This window comes from Cupressus sempervirens, chromosome 5 (genome assembly GCF_028749045.1).
Source record: "Cupressus sempervirens isolate cs-2001-9-10 chromosome 5, ASM2874904v1, whole genome shotgun sequence".
NCBI classification, from domain to species: domain Eukaryota; kingdom Viridiplantae; phylum Streptophyta; class Pinopsida; order Cupressales; family Cupressaceae; genus Cupressus; species Cupressus sempervirens.
Genome location: NC_143122.1, coordinates 258,904,094 through 258,926,597, shown reverse-complemented (window position 1 = coordinate 258,926,597; position 22,504 = coordinate 258,904,094). Strand labels below are relative to the sequence as shown.

Below are 22,504 nucleotides of genomic sequence, written 5' to 3'. Positions count from 1 at the left end.
TTCTCAAAAAATCAGTGGAGCTGCAATCCTTACCAAACCTCTACCCAAGGTGAAGTTCTCTTATTTTAGATGCAAGCTAGGTGTTGTAGAATTTGAGACTCTTGTGGAAACCAGTCAGCTGTTATTTTTCTTTTGTTGATTATGAGTTCTTACTCATCTGAAATTAATAAAGTTGTAAGAACAGCTAAGATAACTCTAATGCTTGAGGGAAATCATAATGAACATCATGTAGAGAGAGTCCATGATGGCATCATGTTGAGAGATTCTGTGATGGGAGTTGGATGTCATGTTGAGAGATTCCATGACAGTGTCACGTCAAGAGAGTCTGTGATGTAGGTTGGCTATGATCCTTGCAAGTCTATCATGTTGACTGGTTCCGTGATTCTTTATAATAAAGAGTTACGTGTTCTTTTATTGTCATGTTGAGAGTGTCCATGACTAATAAATTTAGTATATTTAATATTTGCTAATAGGGAGTGTTAAATTTATAGCTAGTAACGTTTGATTACAAACTGAATTAATAGACTTCATCTTTGACTACCCAATGTTTAAATTTATAGCTTCATATGAAATCCTAAATTTGTGTCCTGCTTATAAAGCTAGTAAATGTTTCCGTGCTATGTTTATTTATTTATGCGATTGAAAAAAGCTGGTCGTGTCAATCGTTTCCACTTGGTAAAAGAGTTATTATTGTTAAGATTATTCTTAAGTGTCGTTTGATCACAGACGGAAGATGTTATTACTACTAACTGTTTCAATGCCGTTAATTTTGGCAGAAGTTATGACACCTCTTCATGACAGTGGTCAGTCCTCATTACTGCTGTCAATGCATCCGTTCAACTACCTACTGTAACCGCCATTCCTTGGTTACCATCAAAAGGTCTATCGGCATAAGGAAAACGGCAGAGGTCAGATATTAACAATCATCGCCTTTTGTGATATACTCATACAAGAATGAAAAAGCGGATTTTGTGAGGTGTTGTTTGATGTTTTTGATAAACGGTGTCTCAAAATATGGATGATCTCAGTTTCATGACCAGTAATTCTTCAGTTGTATTAATTGTTTTCATGTATCTCTCTGTCGTTTTCTGTCAGAGATATCATTCATATTGTTCAGTTTGTTTTGGCTTTATAATAAGTAGCAGTCATCACTATTTGGAATGTAAGCTTATGCATGAATCTCTGTTAAAGTTGTTGTATATCTGATCTAATCTACTGTTGGTCAGACTGTGTGGAAGACTCTAATTGCAGAGCATTGTAATTGTTCTTTTGAAATAAAATGCACATTTTGGTGGGCTGGGTTATTTCCCTCTGTAAGGAGTGTTTTACCCAGGATAATTATTTTTGTTCTGCCCATTTTTAAGCTCATATACTTCTGGTTCAAATTTTCTTTTAAAGTGTGTGCAAATGTGTTTATTCCTTCTCATAAGACAACTGAAACTCCTACAGTGTATTACAACGAGCTACATGAAAAGTTCTTACTTCAGCAGCAAATTGAACATTGTCTTGCTGTCAGCAAAGTGCCCATGACCCCGACGAGGTTATCATTGTTATTCCAACAAACACTACTCTAGGGCCTCGATAGAGATATTGACAAATTCTAAAAGCCATGTACCTTGATATTTCTTTTCTTTCATTTTTTTTTCCTTCTCTCTTTTCTTTTAATACTGTTTTTTTATCACATTTTGCATTTTGTTCATAAGTAGTGAAAGCTTTTAATTGGATGCTATCGTGTTGATGAAGACGATTTGACCATATTGAATTAGGGAAAAGAATAATGATATAATGCCATCAGCTTCACATTCTAGACAAGGAATCTCAAAAAGGTTAATTCTGTTTTCAAGTTTTGTTTTGTTGATTAATTTCAGAGTAATTAGCATCAACAAATAAATTCTATATTTATGTCCTGTGTTTCTCTTTCATCACACTATGTATGGCATGAAAAAGCAATCTCAATTTTTATCTGATTTCTTAAGAATACTTTTGGCATTTTTTTATTTTAATACATTTTTATTTTTATCATGTTTTTCTCCCACATTTTTTTCATAATCACAGGAATAAAAGAGAAAACTGTAACAAATTCAAACAACAGATCAAATTAATGTTATTAATTTATTAAATTCCTAAAACAGCAAGCAAGCATTATAGGAAATTGGTAATGTGCCAACCTTTTTCTTTCTGAAACTCTAATTGGGTTGCCCCGATCCAATTTCCACCATCAGCTGCCAAGTTCTTCACCTGTGACGACTGAGTTTCTCCTTTTTCTTGCTGTTCATTGTTGACCATTGGCCAAACTTCTCCTTCATTTCTGTCAGTAGCCTGAAAATTCTTTTCATCTTTAGTCACTAACATAGGCTCTGCACTATCATCTGCCATCATTGAAAAAACCTTCAGATGAGCACTGTGATGAAAAGTTTTTTAATGTCTCTTATGCTAGTATTTGCAATATACTTCAACTATATCCGAAAGATACAAAAAGGTAATCCATGATGTATGAAGCTTAGACACTTCGGTGAATAAGTGGGTACAATCTCATTTTGTCCTATTATGTTTATAAATGACCAGTTTCAACATTCCAATCTCACAAATTTCTCCAACAATCAATTGCAATGCCCAAACATAGGATTTCAATCAAAATGGTTATTGAGCATATTTCAAGTCACAATTACAATGCAACATATGCAAAGTTCATTGCATGGCCCAAATATTATCTCTTAACAATTTATTTAGGCAATGTTAAGTTCTTACTTGAAACTCTTGAACTGAATGTTCTCTATGCATTGTAACTTCACACTAAAGTTCCACACTATATGGAATGTAAATAAAATTTTAAAGAAAACTAGACTGCAATGGAAAACTTTACAGCAGGTGAGAGCACTTAATTATCAGAACTGATTTGCATTAACAGCCTGTGACCAAATCGTTGGTGATCTGCTGATAAAAGGATTCATTTATAGGAGAGCCACCCAAGTTCAAATACGCTAACCCCCTTAAGGTAGCCCACAGACAAACTGTGTCTAAAAATTTGAATACCTTACATATGGGAAAAATCTTGTCAACTTAAAAGGGGCAAATTTTATAAGAGTAGAGACAACATTGAACCTAAAATCACAGCAGGAGAGCCCAAAGCCTACCCCATACACCAAGTTGGTCCATCACAAGCTCAGTACAAACCCTTAAACTTTAAACAGACTACAGCATCCAACATTTTCTCTAAATGATAATATCATTATTGAATATAAAACTGCTTTAAGAACCATGGCCCAGCAAATAATGAGCCACTATATCAGATGGGCCAGATTTGTGTTACCATGAATTGTACGGGTCAAACATGAGACCAGTACCCTATATATATATATATATATATATATATATATATATATATATATATATATTCTAGATTCTATAAAAAAAATTACATGGGGGCATCCCCACGACCTAGCCCAATGACAACCAAGGATGAGCCTAGTCCCACATGATGAGATCAGCTGTCCACAAGATGTCTCACCTCTTAAATCCGGTAGAGATTTTAACTTGAGACCATTAGGAACTACCCACAACCTCAACCCAACTCATCTACCCATGTGGGCTAGATTCCTAAAACATTACCATGCAATGGCTGTTGGGGAACCTCTTTGATGCCTATAAGGATTGTTGCATTCTTCTCTAAGTCGGCAGTTTGGATACGGGTTCAAGATTTGGGTTCGTAATTCTTTTCGGGTTTGTCTGTAAAAAAACATATTTTTACAAAAAAAGAGTGTGCGCACGTGTGTGTGTGCGTGTGTGCATGTGCGCATGCATGTGTGTACAAAAACATATTTTTTTGAAAAAAAAGAGTGTATGCGCGTGTGTGTGTGCGTGCGTGTGTGCGGTGCGAGCACATGTGGGTACATGTGTGCGTGCGTACATGTGTGCGTGTGCTCATACACCACTATGCTAATAGTAAAGCAACATAGCAAAATACACCACCATATATTACATGTTTTACCTTTTTTCCCTTTTTAGTGATCTATTTTAGGGAGGGAGGGTTGGATTGACTACAATAGGCCCAAAAAAACTCTTAAAAACTCAAAACAATCCATTTTTTGGCCAAATTTGGCCGGGTCCTACTGCACATTTGTAAATTCACAATAAAAATGGCAAACTTGTGTCGGGTTCATCTGACAGAATTTGGGCAGACCTTTGCAAAAATATGACAAGCACCAGACTTCTAAAAGAACCGGACCAGACTTTCAGGTCACCAGGGAAGAATTTGGTAACATAGTTTCTTCTTAAGTTCAAGTCACAATTCTCACCTACACACCATTTCACTCTAGGGCCATAAAGAAATTTGTGATGTTTACTAGGGATAAAGAATGATTTTATTTCCTTGGTCCCATATTTTCAATGCCAATATTTGGTCAAATATTGTGTTTTAATGCCTGTTGAAATTTAATTTTGAGAGTATTAACAATTAAAAACCCAAAAGCAACAAACCAGACTGGCCCAATATTACATGTCACTTAAAAATCAAGCTAAAATAATTAACACTGCCGTATAGCTAAAATCATCATAAAAGTTATAAAAAAACTGTAAACTCAACACTGCCAAAAAAAGCAGTGCAATTATTATGGTATTATAGGAATACAACATGCCCAAGGTGATAAAGACATACTCAAATGGAACAACAAAGGAAATCCAGATCTGGCCTGTGGGGGTGGAATTGGGTATTGGGATGGAAAGGCATATTGTCTATGGCTTTCGATGTTTGCAATAATAAATGAACCAGGATAATGCTCTGACAGAGCTGAAAGAACTTCAGTAAGCCCAAGACATGGTTTAAATGGTTAATATAAATGTGATGATTGGAATCTGCACGAAGTATCCTACAAAAAGTTGAAAGAATACACATTGTTTCCAATAAGGTATCATTCAATCAAACAAATGAACGGGAGACAAGGTGAAGGATCTAGCAGCCAATCAGAGTCTTACACTGCTGACTAAATAAAGGACAGTAAATTAACTTGATTATATACTAATTTACACTTTCCAAATGGATAAAATGATGAACCAAAAGCACTCACATTAACAATTCTCACAAATAAAATTCATCAGACAAATTCCCAAATTTCCTAGCCCATCAATATTATTTACTAGCAATTCCCAGCAACAGCCTGATGCCCAATTCAAAATGATTGGAAGATTAGGATAATATATTCCAAGAATAAAATGTTTCTTTAGTGGCTAAATAGAATGTTTCCGAAAATTAAGAATTTCATTATGAAATCTTATGTACTTCAGTTTTTTTCCAAAATACGTCCATTCAAGTCTGTTTATTCGTAGATCTGTCTTGGGTCTCTGTTCAAAAATAAGTTTCAGCATTTCTGTGGGTCTGCTTGTTCTACCTCTGTTCAACCCAACTATAGTTTTTTGCAACTCACACACCGGTTTTTTCTCGCGTCTCGACTCCATGCAACATGTTTTTTGGTTGTATTTTGCTCTCACAGCCTGAGCCATCCATTCCCTGGGCTTTCCATTCGACCATGTCTGGGTTGTCTGCAAACCAATGGTCATTTTTCTGGTTCACGTGACTTTTTTAAGCTTGTGACAGGACTTTTTGGCCCTTTTCCTGTTTTGTTTATTTCAGATATTATCTCAGCAGGCCTTCAACCTGCACTAGACAGGATTCTCTGTCTTTGTTTTTGCTGATCTATCTCTCTACCCAACATACCAGTCAGCCAACTAGGGTTTCTGCATCTTTGACTAGGGTTTTCACGCTCAGTTCGAGTTGAAAAATTATTTTGCTTGAAAATTCTTGATGGGTTTATCAAAAACTCAATTGGGTCTCTTTCAGATTTTTCAGGGACCCTCAGTTTCTGTGCCTCAAATTCTGTACAAGTTGGAATTTTATTCAGATTTCAGAATACTTCTGGTTTTTGAACTCTCTACTGCTCTTAGTCAGATTTTTCCAGGTCTTCCAACAATTCTGTCTTGAAATCCATACATGTTCAGTTTTGATCGATTTTTCCTATAAAATCATATCTAGTCATCTATAACCCACAATGATCTCACAAGATTTTTTTTTCTAGGTTTGTCAAATTTTTCCTCAAAAATTGTTCTTTGGGTTCTGTGATATGCAAAGTTGCATGGGATTCAGCGATTTGACGTTTTTTAATTTTTGCAATAAGCAATGCTTTGTAAAACTTAGGTTTGTGTGGTTTTTGGTTTTCACCACAAAAACCATGGCTTCTTGCAGTCTGTTCTGAGTTGTAGTTCTCTTTTGCAATAGTTCTTTGTCTCTTGAGATTTTGCAGATCCAGGGAGAGTCTCAGCCACCACATATGTGCAATGATCATTCAGGGAGGGTATTAGGATAATATCTACCAAGAATAGAATGTTTCTTTAATGGCCATCTCGTAGTCTTTAGCGTGTGTAGGAAAGTTTCCTGTTCAGTATTCTGTCAACATTGTTTCTTTTAGAAATGTCTTTGTAAATCTATATGAAAGTCCCTTCCTTTGTTTAATATAACAAGATCATCCCATTACTCTATCATCTGGCCTGTGTAAAAGAGGAAAGGGAATTAAAGGTTGCAATCTCCCTCTTCTGCCTACCCTTCTGCACAACCTAGGGTAATGTTAATGCAGTTTGCCCCTCACAACTTCTTCAAAGATGGACTTTCCCAGCTTAGCATGCTTTACTCATATTTTATTTGGCGGAATAATGGGCAATTGCAATATAAGCAGTGGAATACCACATTTCATTTATGATAGTTGTATCTCTACAATCTCCTAGTCATCACTATCACAGCCATTGATTTGATCAGGAACTCTTTTGACAAAATATCGGATGTTTCATCAAAATTTAGTCATGTTTTGGAGGAGCTCAACAAATCTACTTCCTACTACCCTAACCACTACTGCCCAATACACTTCCTATTCAAAGTTTCACATTCAAAGACAGAGGTCCTCACACCTGCAACAAACCAAATAGCAAAAAGCCTTTAGCCTCGAACTGACTATAAAACCCTAGGCCTCAACTAGGCATTCCCATGTGAAGATGAAAAGAAACTTCCATTCTAGGAATTTCCTTTTCGGTGAATTGTTGTGTGTCCATTGTTTGCTCCTGTAACCATCAATGTACCTACTATTAGTGTGTTCATTGTTTACTCTTGTATTGAAATCATCAAATGTAACATGTTGACTCTATTATCGAAGTCAAAAGATACTGAACCTTCTTATCTCTTCTTGTCTCTATGTCTAGTAACGTATGAGCCCATTATTCATTTGGATTTATTTATAAATGGAAGCAATACTTAAATGATATTCCCTCATAATAGCGATTAGGGTCATTATATGTATCCAAGCAATATACTGTGCCAGCCTCCAATGTATCTTGAGAGTTTATGATTCGCTATGACAAAAGAGAAAATATCTTCTAGACAAAAACAGAAGAAGTCATAGAATAAGGTCCAGAGCACTAAAGATCTATGCTCAGCAAGAGAAGCTACAACTGAGGGATGTAAAGTAAAAAAGAAAATGACAAGGAAGAGTTCTTCCAAAAACATTTAGAAATCTTGAATAAAGCCAAAGAAAGTTACATAAACTAATAATGAAACTAGTAGCAATAAAAGGAAACTCGTAGAACAATTGAGCATAGGATCAAGGAAGGGAAACCCACATATTATTGTCAAGTAACAAAGCTGCAGGACACCCTTCTCTAATCTCAAGCCCAATATTTTTACAAGACGAAGAAGCTAAAACAGCACCCATCACTCCCCACAAAGAATAATATAAAGGAATGGGTACAAAATAGAGAAACACTAATCAGTTAAAAGTTGTGAGGGCAGCCCTAGCTTTTGAAAAGTATGTTTACATAATAAGTAAAAGCCTCATCTACAAGAAAAGGATAAGGGAACACATAAAACTGGAAAAATAACGAGCTGAAAATAGGTTGTAAAGGCTTCCTGCACCCACTTGTGATGAAAGTGACAAGATAACAACATGGCTTGGTTAGAAACATTACAGACTTACCTTACTATGAACACAATGAAGGAAAAGGATGCACTAGAATTTGCCTCCTTACATTTCTAATGTATTACATATGACTCGTGGCACCACACCTGCATTACAAAAGCTCGCGGTTGAACACTAACATATGACCTCTCAATAGATTTGAGCTTAACGATAATGAATAATATTTCAAGGAGTTCTCAAAGTCCAAGAAGTAGACTTCACTGAGTGGTTGTGCAATATAGCTCCAAAAAAATTCTACTATGGTGAAAGACACGTCAAAGAAGAAAATTATATTCCTTTTTATAAAAGTACTCTTGGAACTGTTAAATGTCTTGTCAAAGCTTTTGCTCCCCCAACTGTGCAAGAACGATCAAAAGAGCTCTAACCCTAGAGCCATTGTTATTGAAGAATAAATCCCCCTTATCATTCCAAGAAATCCCCCTTTGTGCAACATAAAGTAAATTTCAAGAAAAAAGGACTCTAATTCTCCTCAAAAGACCACTCCACTAGCAGAACAAAGAAAGCAGATGAAGAAACAAAATCAGTTCAAGAGAAAGAAATTGTGTTTAACTTGAACAAAACCGTGGACCCTAGGTCATAAATGCCTGGGAATGGGCCAGGTACAATACATTGAGGAAACATCAAACAAAATTCAACGTAGTTGTTGATGGATTCACCCATAGAAGCAGAAATCATTTGGGGAAAAAATTGGTAAACTAGAAGTACAAGATCTTTTGAAAAAATCCCAATTTATACTGGAGAAACACTAATCAGTTCTAAGCTGTGAGGGGGCCTACCTTTTGAAAAGTATGTTTGCATTGTATGTAAAAGCCGAGACTACAAGAAAGGATAAGGGAACACACAAAAGTGGAAAAATGGCAAGCTAAAAATAGGTTATAAATGCTTCCTACACCCACTTCTGATGGAAGTGACAAGATAACAACATGGCTTGGCTAGAAACCTTACAGACTTAAATTACTCTCAACACAATGAAGGAAAAGGATGCGCAGGAATTCGCCTACTTACATTTCTAATGTATTACATATGACTGGTGGCACCACACCCGCATCATAAAGCTCGTGACTGAATACTAACATTCAATCTCTCAATAGATTTGACCATAATGATAATGAATAATATGTCAGGGAGTTCTCAAAGTCTAAGAAGTAGACTACACTGAGTGTTTGTGTAATAGAGTTCCATAAAATTGCTATTATGGTGACGAACATGTCAAAAAAGACAATAATGTTGCTTTTTATGAAAGTGCTCTTCGACCATTGAATGTCTTGTCAAAGCTTTTGCTCCCCCAACACTGCAAGGATGATCAAAACAGTTCTAATCCTAGAGCCATTGTTATTGAAGAATAAATCTCCTTACCATTTCAAGAAATCCACCTTTGTGCAACATAACGTAAGTTTCAAGAGAAAAGGACTCTAAATCTCCTCAAAAGACCACTCCACTAGTCACAACAAAGAAAGCAGATGAAATAACAAAATCAGTTCAAGAGAAAGAAGTTGTATTTAACTCATACAAAACTGTGGACTCTAGGTCATAAATGCCTTGGCATATGATCTAGTACACTATGTTGACGAAACATCAGTTAATAATTCAAACTCAGATGAACTTGAGGAGTCTGTGGAGTCAAAAGACCATGTACCTAAAGACAATGAAAAAGAAGGAATGGTGGCACTCTTGCACCTCTCTCAAGAAAACCCATAAATCAACCCTTCAAGGTATGTAGATTATGATTTGGGTAGTGGATTGTGATGCTCATAAACACTACCCACAATTTCATTGATGAAAGAATAGTCAACAAAGTGGGATTGAACATGTAAGATTTTAATGCCTCCAACATATCTTTTGATGGATTCACCCATAACAGCAAAAATCCTTTGGGGAAAACATTGGTAAACTAGAAGTACAAGACTTTTGAAAAAATCCCAATTTATACAGAAAAAAATTGGGAAAATTTCAAAATTCAGTAAAATTATATAAAAAAGGTGAAAAAGAGACAAACTATTTTTATTTTTATATATTTGAAGACATTTTCATAGCATAGAAATATACAGAGAAAATAGTGTAGCGTTTAGCCCATGAAGTGTCTAAAATAGAGAATTTAGCCCATGAATTATCCAAATGAGAAGTTTGTCTAAAATGGAAAGTACTGTAGCATGTAAGTTTTGCTACTAAATGATACTTTGGTAAGTTCAATTTGAAATTGATAAAAGCCATTGTTAATTTAACAATAAAACAATTGAATGATATGGAGTATAGCCCTAGTTGTGTTGTATGATGTCAATTAATGGTTAAATGTTACTAACAACATTGCATTACAAATTATTAAAATCAAAAGAATTTTTAATCATAAATATAGAACCATTCAAGGTACGGACTCATGTGAATAGTAGTAGTAGAAGATAGATGCAAAACACCTTTTAGAATAAATATACATAATATCAAAATAAGTGTACAAAATCAGAATGTCTAAGAATTTGTTGTCATGAATGATGATCTTGGTGAAATATTAGGTGACACAAACATCAGGCTGATGTGCTAAGGGATTTTGTACTACAACTTGAAAGAATAATAGAGAGTGATATATACAAAGGATGACCTACACATAGCATTACCCCTTCCCTTTTAGTCATGAGACTGTAAAAAACTGAAATTATAGCGTTGTCATATTAATCAAGAAAAGCAATGATATGATAGAAAGCACTTATAGCATTAAATTCAAGCAATTTACCCAAGAATATGGATCATTACTTTCCAGGGAACTAATTTAGAAGACTACAACTGTAGATAAAGATAGAACATCAATTTTTTATGGACCAAATAACCTACCAATCTTCACGGTAGCAATTTAGTTGTGCAAAAAATCAAGAAAATAAGTAGACACAAAATGCTAAACTATAGCCTCGGAATATAGATCATTTTAGTATCATAAGTTATAACAGTAAAACACTATTGATAAGTAGGAGATGATTTCCACAGCTAGTCAAATTGTGATGTGAATATCAGGATTTAACTGTGTGATTTTTGAGTCAAACTCGATGACCCATGAGTAAAACACTATCTTTCAATGGAACCCTCGCCAAAATAAAATAGATTAAACATTTTTATGTTGTTGCTTAAAATTGAAAATTTCTTGTGATGTGCAGATTGAAAACATTATTTAGCATTCAACGAAGTTAAGTATACACAGAATTTATGACAATATTCACAACAATTGTAGAATCTAAATATAGAAAAAATTAAACATGATAAAGTAGACAGAAAATATGTCATATGAATAGCGAATGAAGATATGACCCCTGAAAATTCACTTGTCATTACATTGCAATACTATCTCCTTGGATGGAAGCCCATCAGATAAATGTAATGTTTTTATCTTCCTAATTAGTATTGAAAAAGATCCTTGTGATGTGCATATAACTCACACTCCTTTGCCTATATAAAGGAGTGTCTTCCATTGTAAATATCATCTTTATTATATGCAAGAGAGCTCTGCCAAACTTGTGCAAGCTAAACTGTGATTGTGTAGTACAATTTTGTAAATAAAAGCGAATACAAAGAGAACATTTTGTTTTGAAGCTGTGTCTAGTATGTGCATAGTTGAATTTCATGTTAATACTTTTAATATGGTTTGAAGTTGTAGAACATATTTCTGCGGTGTTACAACAAAAATTGCTTGCCATTGATTCAGGTACACCACTTCTTGACTCCCTACAAATTTGCAACTAGTTGTTCCTTCTACGCATGTCCAGACAACCTCCTGTTTATAGTTGTGTCCTGAAAATATCATAGAGTATTTTGTCAATTCAGAAGGTCAAAGGTTTTCACAAGTTGGCAAGAGATTGATTAATTTTTCAAAGGCAATTTAAATGTAATTTTTATGCAATTTAAATGCAAAAAAAATCAGTAAAGACAAAACATTTGTGGGATTGTCTGTGGGGAAGGCTCACAAACAATTGGGTATAATCAGGACTTTTTTGAGATTTTTGCTTCTCTGGCATTCAACCTCTTGTGCACTAGGCCGATTTGGCATTTGCATCTAGCTCTACACAATCATAAATAATATGGTAATTTTTATGTTGTTGGGCTTCGACGAACATTCGTCAATAGAATAATCTCAAAATTTCAGGTACATGGAACTCAAATTCAAATCAAGCAGAAAAAATATTATCCTCCAAAGGATCATGAGTGGCACACCAAAAGTGATCTCAAAAAAGAAAATGGGAAGGATTTTCTGTATGAAACAAGCACAATGGGCAACCAGCTGTTTAGTCATGCCCACTAATTATTCAACAGGTTGAAAATTACCTCACCATATATTTATTTCAAAAAAAATGGACAAACATTGTAAGGTATTCAAACATACCATTGAATTGAAACCACCCCATCCCAGCATGCAAGAAGGGTTTACAGAAGAATTGGAGAAATCTAAAAAGGAGCTTTTAGAATTGAGAAACATCAGACCAAGCTTTGGACCCCTTTGCATCCCCAGTGGTTCTTGTGAAGAAGAATGGAACCAGTAGACATGTATTAGCTACAGAAAACTGAATAAGAAAATCATCAAGAACAGGTATCCTATGCCTAGGATAAAGAAAAATTAAACTAAGTTATGTAAATGTCAAAGATGATATAGGTCAAGGTGTTACTAACGTAAATGGCAGAATACTTCACTTATTAAACAGAGATCAAATGGTCTATATATACAAAGAGGAGAGTTGAATAGAATAGAAATATTCTATTCTAGACTACACCTAAATATTAGAAACATTCTAATATTTACAGAGATACAATAAGATACAATAGTGAGCATTAAAAAGAAACATAAAGATTATTCTAATAAAAACCCCCTAATGCTCAATCTATTTACTACACCAATAGATCCCCTAAATTTAATAAACTTGTCAGGACCAAGGGGTTTTGTGAAAATATCTGTTGGTTGCTCTAAGGTAGGGACATAGAGTAACTGAATAGATCCATCTTCTACTAACTGTCTGATGTAATGGCAATAAAGCTCTATGTGCTTGGTTCGTTCATGAAACATTGGGTTCTTGGCAAGTTTGAGTACTCCTTGATTGTCTGAAAACAAAGAAGTCGGACCTACTTGAGGAATATGCATATCTGCAAGCATCTGACGGAGCCAAATTGCTTCACAAGCTGCCTTGACAGCTCCTCTATATTTTGCTTCTATAGTGGAGAGTGCCCATGCCTGTTGCTTCTTACTAGTCCAGGTAACTATTGCAGATCCGATATTGAACACATATCCAGAAGTAGATTTCCTGTCATCAACTAAGCCGGCCCAATCGGAATCGGTGAATCCACTGAGTTGAGGAGTACCACTCCTTGTGTAAAGAAGACCATAATCTGAAGTACATGTACATAGCGCAACACACATTTCGCTGCAATCCAATGATCAGTCTTGGGGTTCATCATGAACCATGAGATGTAGCTGACTGCAAAACTGAGATCAGGTCTAGTAGTAGTAAAGTAGATGAGACTACCTACTAGTTGCCTGAAGAGTGTTTCATCTACAAGAGGAGAATCAAGTTGTGCGGACAATTTCAGACCAATCTCCATAGGAGTGGAGGCAGGTTTGCAATCCTGCATTCGAAACCTGTCAAGCAAATTTCTGGCATACTTGGACTAAGACAAAAAAATACTGTTGTCAGTCTGCCAAACCTCAATACCTAAAAAATAATGAAGCAATCCAAGATCTGTCATATCAAAAGTTCTGCATAGATCCTGTTTGATTTCTGAAATCAAATATTCTAAACTCCCAATAATGATCAAATTGTCCACATAGACAACGAGAAAAAGAATATCATTACCAAAGTGTTTAATATACAGATTACTGTCTGACGGGCTACACTGAAATCCCTGAGCAACCAAGTACTGATCAATCTTTATGTACCAAGCCCGAGGGGCCTGTTTAAGACCATAGAGTGCCTTCTGGAGTCTACATACTTTTGGTTCTAAACCGGCAACTTTGAAACCTAGGGTTGCATCATGTAGACTTCTTCCTGTAATTCGCCATTGAGAAAAGCACTCTTCACATCCCTCTGATGAACTTTCCAACCATACTGAGCTACAATGGCAAGAAGGTGAATAGTGCTCATCTTGGTTGTCGGGGCAAAAGTCTCCTCATAGTCAATGCTTTCGCACTAGGTGAATCCTCGAGCAACAAGTCTGACTTTGTATTTGTTCACGATACCATCTGCATGGTACTTGACCTTATAGACCCATTTATAGCTAATGGGTTTCTTCCTAGGAGGGAGATTTGAAAGAACCCAAGTGTGATTCTTTTGAAGACTCTAAAGCTCAGCATGCATTGCATGTTCCAATTTTGGAATTTCTTTGGCCTCTGCATATGTCTGGGGCTCAAGGATACTGTGGATGTTGGCCATAAGAGCAACATTAACTGTGTTGTGCTGAATGCTCTTTTTTTGGAGGTTCTACCCTCAATTAGTTCATCAGGATGAAGATTACTAATTGTTTAAGCCCGCCATTTTGGCCGAAGAGTAGAGGAGCCAATATTAGATGCTGTCGGAATAGCTGGATGAGAAGCAGAAGCAAGAGTTGTATTATCTAGAGGTAGCTGAGGTGGTGTATCAGTAGCATCAGATGACTCATATAAAATAGAAGGACCCAAGTCACAGATTACAGAAGACTGAATCTGGGAATGTGATGGGGAGGTAGAAAGCTGAAATGGTTTGAGTTCCTCATCAAACACAACATCACGACTGAAGATTAAATGATCAATGTTTACATCAATCAGTTTATAGGCCTTATGTGTGTGACTGTATCTTGTAAACATGAGTTTCCGGCTTTTGGAATCCAACTTAGTGCATTTGGCATCAGGAATCCATACATATGCTAGAGAGCCAAAAACTTTCAACTAGTTGATCCTAGATTTGCAACTAGACCAGGCTTCCTCAGGAGTCTTATGGTTAACTACAAGGGTGGGTGACTGGTTAAGAAGGTAGACAACTGTGGATACTGCTTTTGCCCAATATTTTCTAAGAACATTTCTATGTTCTAGCATAGCCCTAGCCATTTCTGTGATGGTACGGTTTCAACGCTCTACAACACCATTTTGTTGAAGGGTGTGAGGTGTGGTGAATTGACATCTAATGCCATGAGTAGTACAGAAGGCAGAGAAAGCAGAATTGAATTCCCCCTCATTATCGGTCCTAAGAGTACAGATGGGGGAACCAAACTCTTTTTCTACTAGGGCTTTTAAACTACTGAAATATAGGAAAAGCACCTTATTTTTTCTTAAGAAAATATACCCACATTTTGCGACTGAAATCATCCACAAAGAGTAAGAAGTACCTGTTCCCAATAGCAGAAGGAGTATTCATAGGACCACATACATCAGCGTGGACCAGCTAGAGTACTTTAGATGCCCACCATGGTTCATGTAATAACCCCAATAGGTTATAACTTCTTCAAACACCAAAAATCTTTATATTTCAGTTGTTTGACATTCCGTCAAACACTTTGCAAGCAAGCTCTGATACCACTGTAATAACCCTCCTCAAATCTGCCCTCAAAAATGCTGATGAAAGCTCAAGGAATTTCATCAAACAATTCACATGCAAGGGACGTATGACTGATATAGTATTTCACCTAGTTTCAAATGAATTTTTCTTCAATTTGCATCAATGAGAATCTTGTGCTAGAAGACTACAATGGACTACACAATGACCTAACATGAGTGTGCTACTAATTTTGACAATATTCAGTGCATATATATGAGCTAAGCATGAGAAATGAACACCTACGGCCAACTGACATTTTTACAAACAGTTGGTATGCAAACTAACTAGCTAATAAATAATGATATTAAATTTCTTAAATGACACCAGCAACTATTATCTTCTTAATTGCAATGAAAAAATAAAATGCTCATGAAATATGGCCAAGACTTTGGCATTTATATGGATTACAAAATGATAATGCTGGTATAATGCACACTTACAGCTAAAAGTTTATAACACCCTAAAAAACAATACTAACAAAAGAACCTGGTTGTAGATGGCTGTAATAATTTCCTTCAATACTGCCCCTTCTGCTTTGCTTTTTACGAACTGCTTTTTCGGCCTACTTTTTTGGACTGCTTTTTCGTACCCGCTTTTTCAGCCTGCTTTTTCGATTCCACTTTTTTCGGACTGCTTTTTCGACTACTTTTTCGGATCTGCTTTTTGGACTGCTTTTTCGGTTCTGCTACTATGTTGAATCTCAAGACCATATCTTTCATTTCCAGCTTGAAGGGATTTCGTCCTCCAAACTATTGAGACATAATCTCCAGCAAATTTTCCAATTTCTTTGATATTTCCAAGCATGCATAAAAGAAGCTCTTCCATTTCTTTTATAGTGTTCTCACAAGAGCTCCATCCTTCGTTTTCTCAATGTGGGATAAAACATAACTCCCTTTATGTAACTTATCTCTCCAATGTGTTATGAAATAAAGGGGACTCTTTTCATTAAAATATTTCCCACAAACTATAGTCTATGCATTAATAAAGTTAAATATTTAAATTTAACTTTATAAAATAGCTTTATCAATGCATAACAAATCTTATCAATGATAAACAAGTCTTCTTGTCGATTTTAAACAATTACCATCGACATGCCGTTGCCACTGGATGTTCAAACATATCCAAGATGACTTACTATAAATAGTAAGTATGCCCAAAGTTGCCTCAAAACCCCTCAAAAAGACCTGCAACTGAAACTATCTAGGCCAAATGGCCTCTAAGCCCCTTTAATGTCCTCGTTAGCCTACGGGACCGTGGGGAAATAGGCTAACGACAACATCATGCTATGAATGCTAAAAAGGGGACATTACAGTTCACCATCCTTAAATGGTGTCCTATGTTGCTTCCCTACTTGGCAAGCTCCACAAACGCTATCGTTCTAGGTATGGATATCAAGTAGGCCATGGACTACATTATCCCAAGCAAGTTGTGCTAGCTATTGAATGTTCAAATGACCATATCGCTCATGCCAGAGGCTGCTGAAAGTGGATGATTTGGCGATGAAGGCACGCTAAAGGGAATCGCCTGAATCTACAAGCCTATAAATACCATGATTCTCAAGACCGACAGCAAGTGTAGTGCGAGAAGCACAATCAATAATCGAACACTTATTTCCACTGAAAATGACATCCAACTGAGGGGAGTGCTTCATAATCTAACTAACAAACAGAAGATTATGTTTCATGCCAGGAACATAACATACATTGAGGAACATGAGTCTTCTTCCTCTGGACTGAATCTGAACACTGCCCTTGCCAACAATATTGTATTCTTCGCTGCCTCCAAAGATTATTGAGTCAAAATAGGGAGTGAATTCAACAAACCAATCACGCCTGTGAGTGAAATGTTGGAAGGCACCAAAATCTATGTACCAGGCAAAAGATTTCACATGATCTGCACGTATGCTAGCCATAAAGGCATTGTAGATAGATTCTTTCTACTCTAAGTGTTGGGCAGCATTGGTTTGCTTTTTAATTGAGTCTGACTTCTGATGTTGCTGATACAAATGCTCATAATATGTGAATATCTCAAATGGCACAGACTTCGAGGTGAGAAAATGAAAGACCCAAAAAAATCAGAGAAGTACCCAGAAGAGAGCTTGAAAAACCCAAAAACAATATTTTGCTAGAATCGGAATCCATTGACTAGAAAATCAAGACACAAAAATCGAGGCATCCAAAAAAATTGACAACCCATTTGAGATCTTGAAAATCCCACCAAGAATCTCCAATCAAAAAAAAAATCCAAACCCAAAAATTAGGGTTATGAGCAAAAAAACAGGTCGGCGGCCATGGAGGTTTTGAGTGCAAGAAAAAAAGCAATTTTGTGGACAAAATGGATTAAAAATGCACTCGTCAAACAAGAACGACTATAGTCGAAATCATAGCCCTCTGAAAAAACACAGAGCCAAGGTGGTTGTAAAAAAATGCAGTCGTCTGAAAACAGCAAACAAAAAAACGAATAAGTCAGAATCCACAATTTTTCAAGGGATTTGTCGCGATTGCCAAAAAAACAAACGCCAAGAAAATCATGATACCAGAAAATCGTGAAGACCGAATGCAGGAGTCGTGATTGGTAACAAAGCCAAGCCCCTCAGCCAGTAAAAAACAAGAGCAATAGAAAAACGCGTTTTGAAGTCACAGTTTTTAGAGCAAACTGATCTTCAATTTTTCCAATACGCGATTTGTGATTTTTTAAAAACCTCAGACAAAAACCTAGTCGAAAATCTCAAAGTTTTGAGATTAGAAAGCAAGGATCACAGAATAATTTCGAAAATTGGCTCTGATAAGTTCGGAAAAGAAATTATAATTTTCGAAAAAATTAAGAAATAAGCTCTGATACCATGTTACAAACATAAATGGCAGAATACTTCACTTATTAATCAAAGATCAAATGATCTATATATACAAAGAGGAGAGTCGAATAGAATAGAAACATTCTTTTCTAGACTACACCTAAATATTAGAAACATTCTAATATTTATAAGGATACAATAAGATACAATAGTGGGCATTAAAAAGAAACATAACGATTATTCTAATACAAGGTAGCATCAGATTTACGTGAAAGATTTGTATGTGCAGAAAACTGCATTCAGATATCAATTTGGACATTTTGTTTTTTTTGGTTACCCCTTTATGTCTAACAGATGCTCCCAACTACATTCCAATCAAGTACAAATCGAGCAATTACACTACAGCTGAGAAAACTTCTTCTAGTTCTTTACTGGTAAACCCTAGGATGAGCACTTGACGATCTTGGACACAGTGTTGTGTATTTTCGAGGAGAAATCCAAATGTCTTTGAATGACCAAGATTTTATACTTAGAGCACATCATATGCATCAAGGAAGTGCAAGTGGACTACAAGAGATTTGTCAAAGGTTTTTCCCAACATGTTGCACTGATACAAATTTGATGAAGGGAGTTTTTGAAGGGACAGAGGCTGCTCAAGAAACTTTTGAAAAACTAAAAAGGAGCAATGACCTCATTTGTTCTACCTGATTTCTCTCTTCCATTTGTCAAAGAATGTGATGTCCCAGGAGGAGAAATAGAACTTGTTCTCACCAAAAGAAGGCATCTAGTGGCATGTAAGAGCAAGAAATTGGAAGTCCTAAAAAAGTCTCAATACATCTATGACAAAGAGATGTTTGCTTTTATGGATGTGCTAGGTAAATTCAGGTAGCATCTAGTCTATAGAAGGTTTACAATAAACACAGGTCATAGTAACCTATGACTCTTCTGAACCAACAAAGAGTCTAAATGATTGCCAACAAAAATTAGTTGGTCCAAAAATCTAAGATGAAGGAGAAGACCTAAGGGCAGCTCATGACACACCACTAGCAAGGCATCCAAGGTAATTCAAGACATACAAGCAAAAGGGCCTCAAGATTGTTGTAAGGGAGTGCACTGCATGCCAATAAAACAAGAGAGTAAAATTTCCAGCGAGGTTATCTCAACCTCTACCAATCTGCAATGAAAAGTGGGAGAGCGTGTGTCAATGGATTTCATCACTAGTCTCCCAAGAACTGCATTTTCTGACATTGCAGATGGGTTAACTAAATAGGTACACTCTATTGCCATACCATCAGACTTGAAAATTCCTCAAGTGGTTGATCTATTCTTCAACGAGGTGTTTATCATAGTTAGTGAAAGAAGCAACAGCTTCCCAAGTTTATTTTAGCAAGCATTGTTTCCATTGAAAAGCAAAGAGCTCACCCACGACATAATTTATCACAAACAAATGGATGGGCAAAAGGTGAACATAATTAAATCGATTGAGAAGAGCTTGAGAAATTATTTTTCAAACAAGCATAGGTCAAAGGGCTACACTCAAACGAGTTCTGCTATAAAAGATCTTATCATATGTACAACCACATGACCTCTTTTGAAACTTTATACAAATATGATAATCTAGGCTTTGTTGATCTCATAGTCATAAAGTCAAAGAATAGGGTACAAACAGCTGGTGACTTGATTAATCAAAGACGGGATATTTTAAGGTTAGCAACAACAAAAAAATGATCGCATAGATTTTAGCAACAACAAAATTTAATGCAGATCAAAACCATAAAGAGAGGTCTTCTGAGGTCGGAAGCATGATCTATTTGAGGTTGCAGCATTATAGGTGTGAGTGTAGGTTTTTGTTTTCCTAATGGGGCGTTTATTTATTAAGTCTTGGGGTGTTTATGCACTATTATTAAGCTTCCTTTGGTAAATAGTGTTGCCTTTGCACTTTGTTGTACTCAAGATCGATAAGGAAACACCAATTAGGAGCCCAGTAATACATGGAAATTACTAATGCCTGCCTGAAGGTGAACCAACCTATTAAAACAAAGACAAAAGGAAGGTGTTGGATGGGCTTGGGGGGTTGGGTGGGCTTGAGGCTGGTCTAACACTCCCAAGAAGATCAGGACATTGATAAGCAAATAAGTTTTTGAGGTGCTAACATCCTAAGAGAGATAAAAATACTTTTTTTTTGTCACGTGGGGACCAACCCTATTGGTTAGACTTGCCACGTGGGGACCAGCTCCCTAAGTTTATAAAACTTGTTTGCTAGCTTGTGTTTTCACTCTTGTGTGCAAACTTCTCTTTATGAGTTCCTAATGCAATTATATCATCTTGACATTTGCATATATCTTGAATCTCTAGTTTCTAAATTGTTGTTTTATTTACAATTTGATAGCTTATTTCTCTCTTGAAAAGTTTCTAGTTATGCATCTACTTCAAATTTCTATCATGGTACCAAATCTTTGATTTTTTTAATCCCACATTCCTATTTTAGTAAAGCCCAATATGTTTTGACATTCAATGATTATCTTTCTCGGTACACTTCGTGTATTTTCTCAAATAAAAGATTTCTGAAGCCTTTCATTTATTTTTATTTTCAAAGTATTTGAAATGAAACAATATGTGAGAACCATCAAGATTTTACATAGAAATAATGGGGAAAATGTCAGCCATTGATTTGAGCAATATTGCACTTCAAAAGGCATTGAATTACAACATACAACCTCAACAATCCTCAACAAAATAGAGTTGCAAAATGGAAGAATCAGTCCTTGAAAGAGATGGTTAATTGTATGATACACTCCAGAACTCTATCATCTATAGATTGGGTAAAATTCAAACCAAGTTGTGAAGGGTCTGATTCCTTTCCAAGCTTTGACTGGTAGTAAACCCACAATGAAACACTTTTGTGTCTTCGGTTGTCCACATGGTTCCAAATCCCAACCGAGGCTATGGATCCATAGAGCATGCCTTGTATCTTTGATGGGTATTCAAAATGAATCAAGGGCTACAAGATTTTTCAACCTATTACTCAAAAGCTATCTATAAGAGGAGTGTTAGTTTTAGGAGACTCCTAACAACAATTTTCCTACTACTTCTCTAACATTCATCACATTGTAGATACTAAATCGTGATGATAATCCTTCAAAGGACCTTAATAGGCCTAGTCTTGATGAGAGATATAATTTCTCTACTTCTGATGGTCATAATAAAAAACGATTCACATCCTTCCACTCCTAGTAATCATTAAGAAGATACTCCTCCAAGTCAACACTCTCCAACCCTACAGTCTTTTGGAATCATCAGATAGGTGATTTGTATTAGAATATTATAATATTTCTTTAATGGTCATCTTAGTTGGCCTTTAGTTTATTAGGTAGTTTCTATTTCTGTCTTTAGTTCATGCTTGTTACTTTTAGAAACATTGTCTTTGTAAATCTATACAAGGAGCTTTCATCTCCTTTGTTTAATACAGCTACAGCAACATCGATTTACCATAACAATTGGTTTGGTGATTCTAAATACACTAAAAGAACACAATATCAGCAAGCTCCACAATTCTTCATTGCTACAATTTCTGATCCAACAAAACTTTTGAGAATCTTTTGGTATTACTAAATGGGGATTTTGCTATATCAGAGGGGTACAGTTCCTTGGAAACGAACAACACACAGGATTGGATTGAAGAGATTTTATGACCACCAAAAGAAGAACTTCACATAAAGGCCAGCTTCCTTTCAGAGTATTACTAGAAGAGCAATACCAATCATACATACATTGACATATATCTCATATGATTAAGCAGATGCCTAGCGATTGATAACGTGTAGCCTAATCAACATAATATAATCAGCAATTCTGTTGTGATATGAAATAACACAATTCATGTATGAAAATATACAATTTGTTTAAGAGGTGTATTGGCCACCATCAAGCACAGCAATCAGCATGGATTAACTTGAAAAGGTAGTTGCATTTGCTAAAACAGCAATTTACTTATTTTAGGCAGTTCTTGATGATAACAAAAGTGCAGTGATCAAGCATTAGAAGAAGTGATGTTATTTAGTAAGTACAAATTTTAAGAATAAGATATTCCTTTAAACCAGCAAATATTAAAGGACATTTGCTATATCAAGTGGTATGATTAGCAAGGAAGAGACAATGCCTCTCAC

The 22,504-nt window shown here is 35.8% G+C and overlaps 1 protein-coding gene across 17 annotated transcripts in view; it reads right to left on the bottom strand.

Moving 5' to 3' along the window:
- The window catches only part of LOC149555526 (zinc finger CCCH domain-containing protein 55-like), a 127,256-nt gene that overhangs the window by 90,031 nt on the left and 14,721 nt on the right, over positions 1 to 22,504 (bottom strand). For 16 of the 17 annotated variants that reach the window (XR_016364500.1, XR_016364505.1, XR_016364502.1 and 13 more), the window contains exon 3: positions 2,169 to 2,369. Coding sequence is in view for 5 of the 17 variants with exons in the window: in XM_089829602.1 (XP_089685728.1) it covers positions 2,169 to 2,369 (201 nt within the window). In the remaining 12 variants the exon portion in view is untranslated. Of the gene's footprint in view, positions 1 to 2,168; positions 2,370 to 11,625; positions 11,784 to 22,504 lie in introns of all 17 variants that reach the window. The other variant, XM_089829606.1, reaches the window with a different exon arrangement.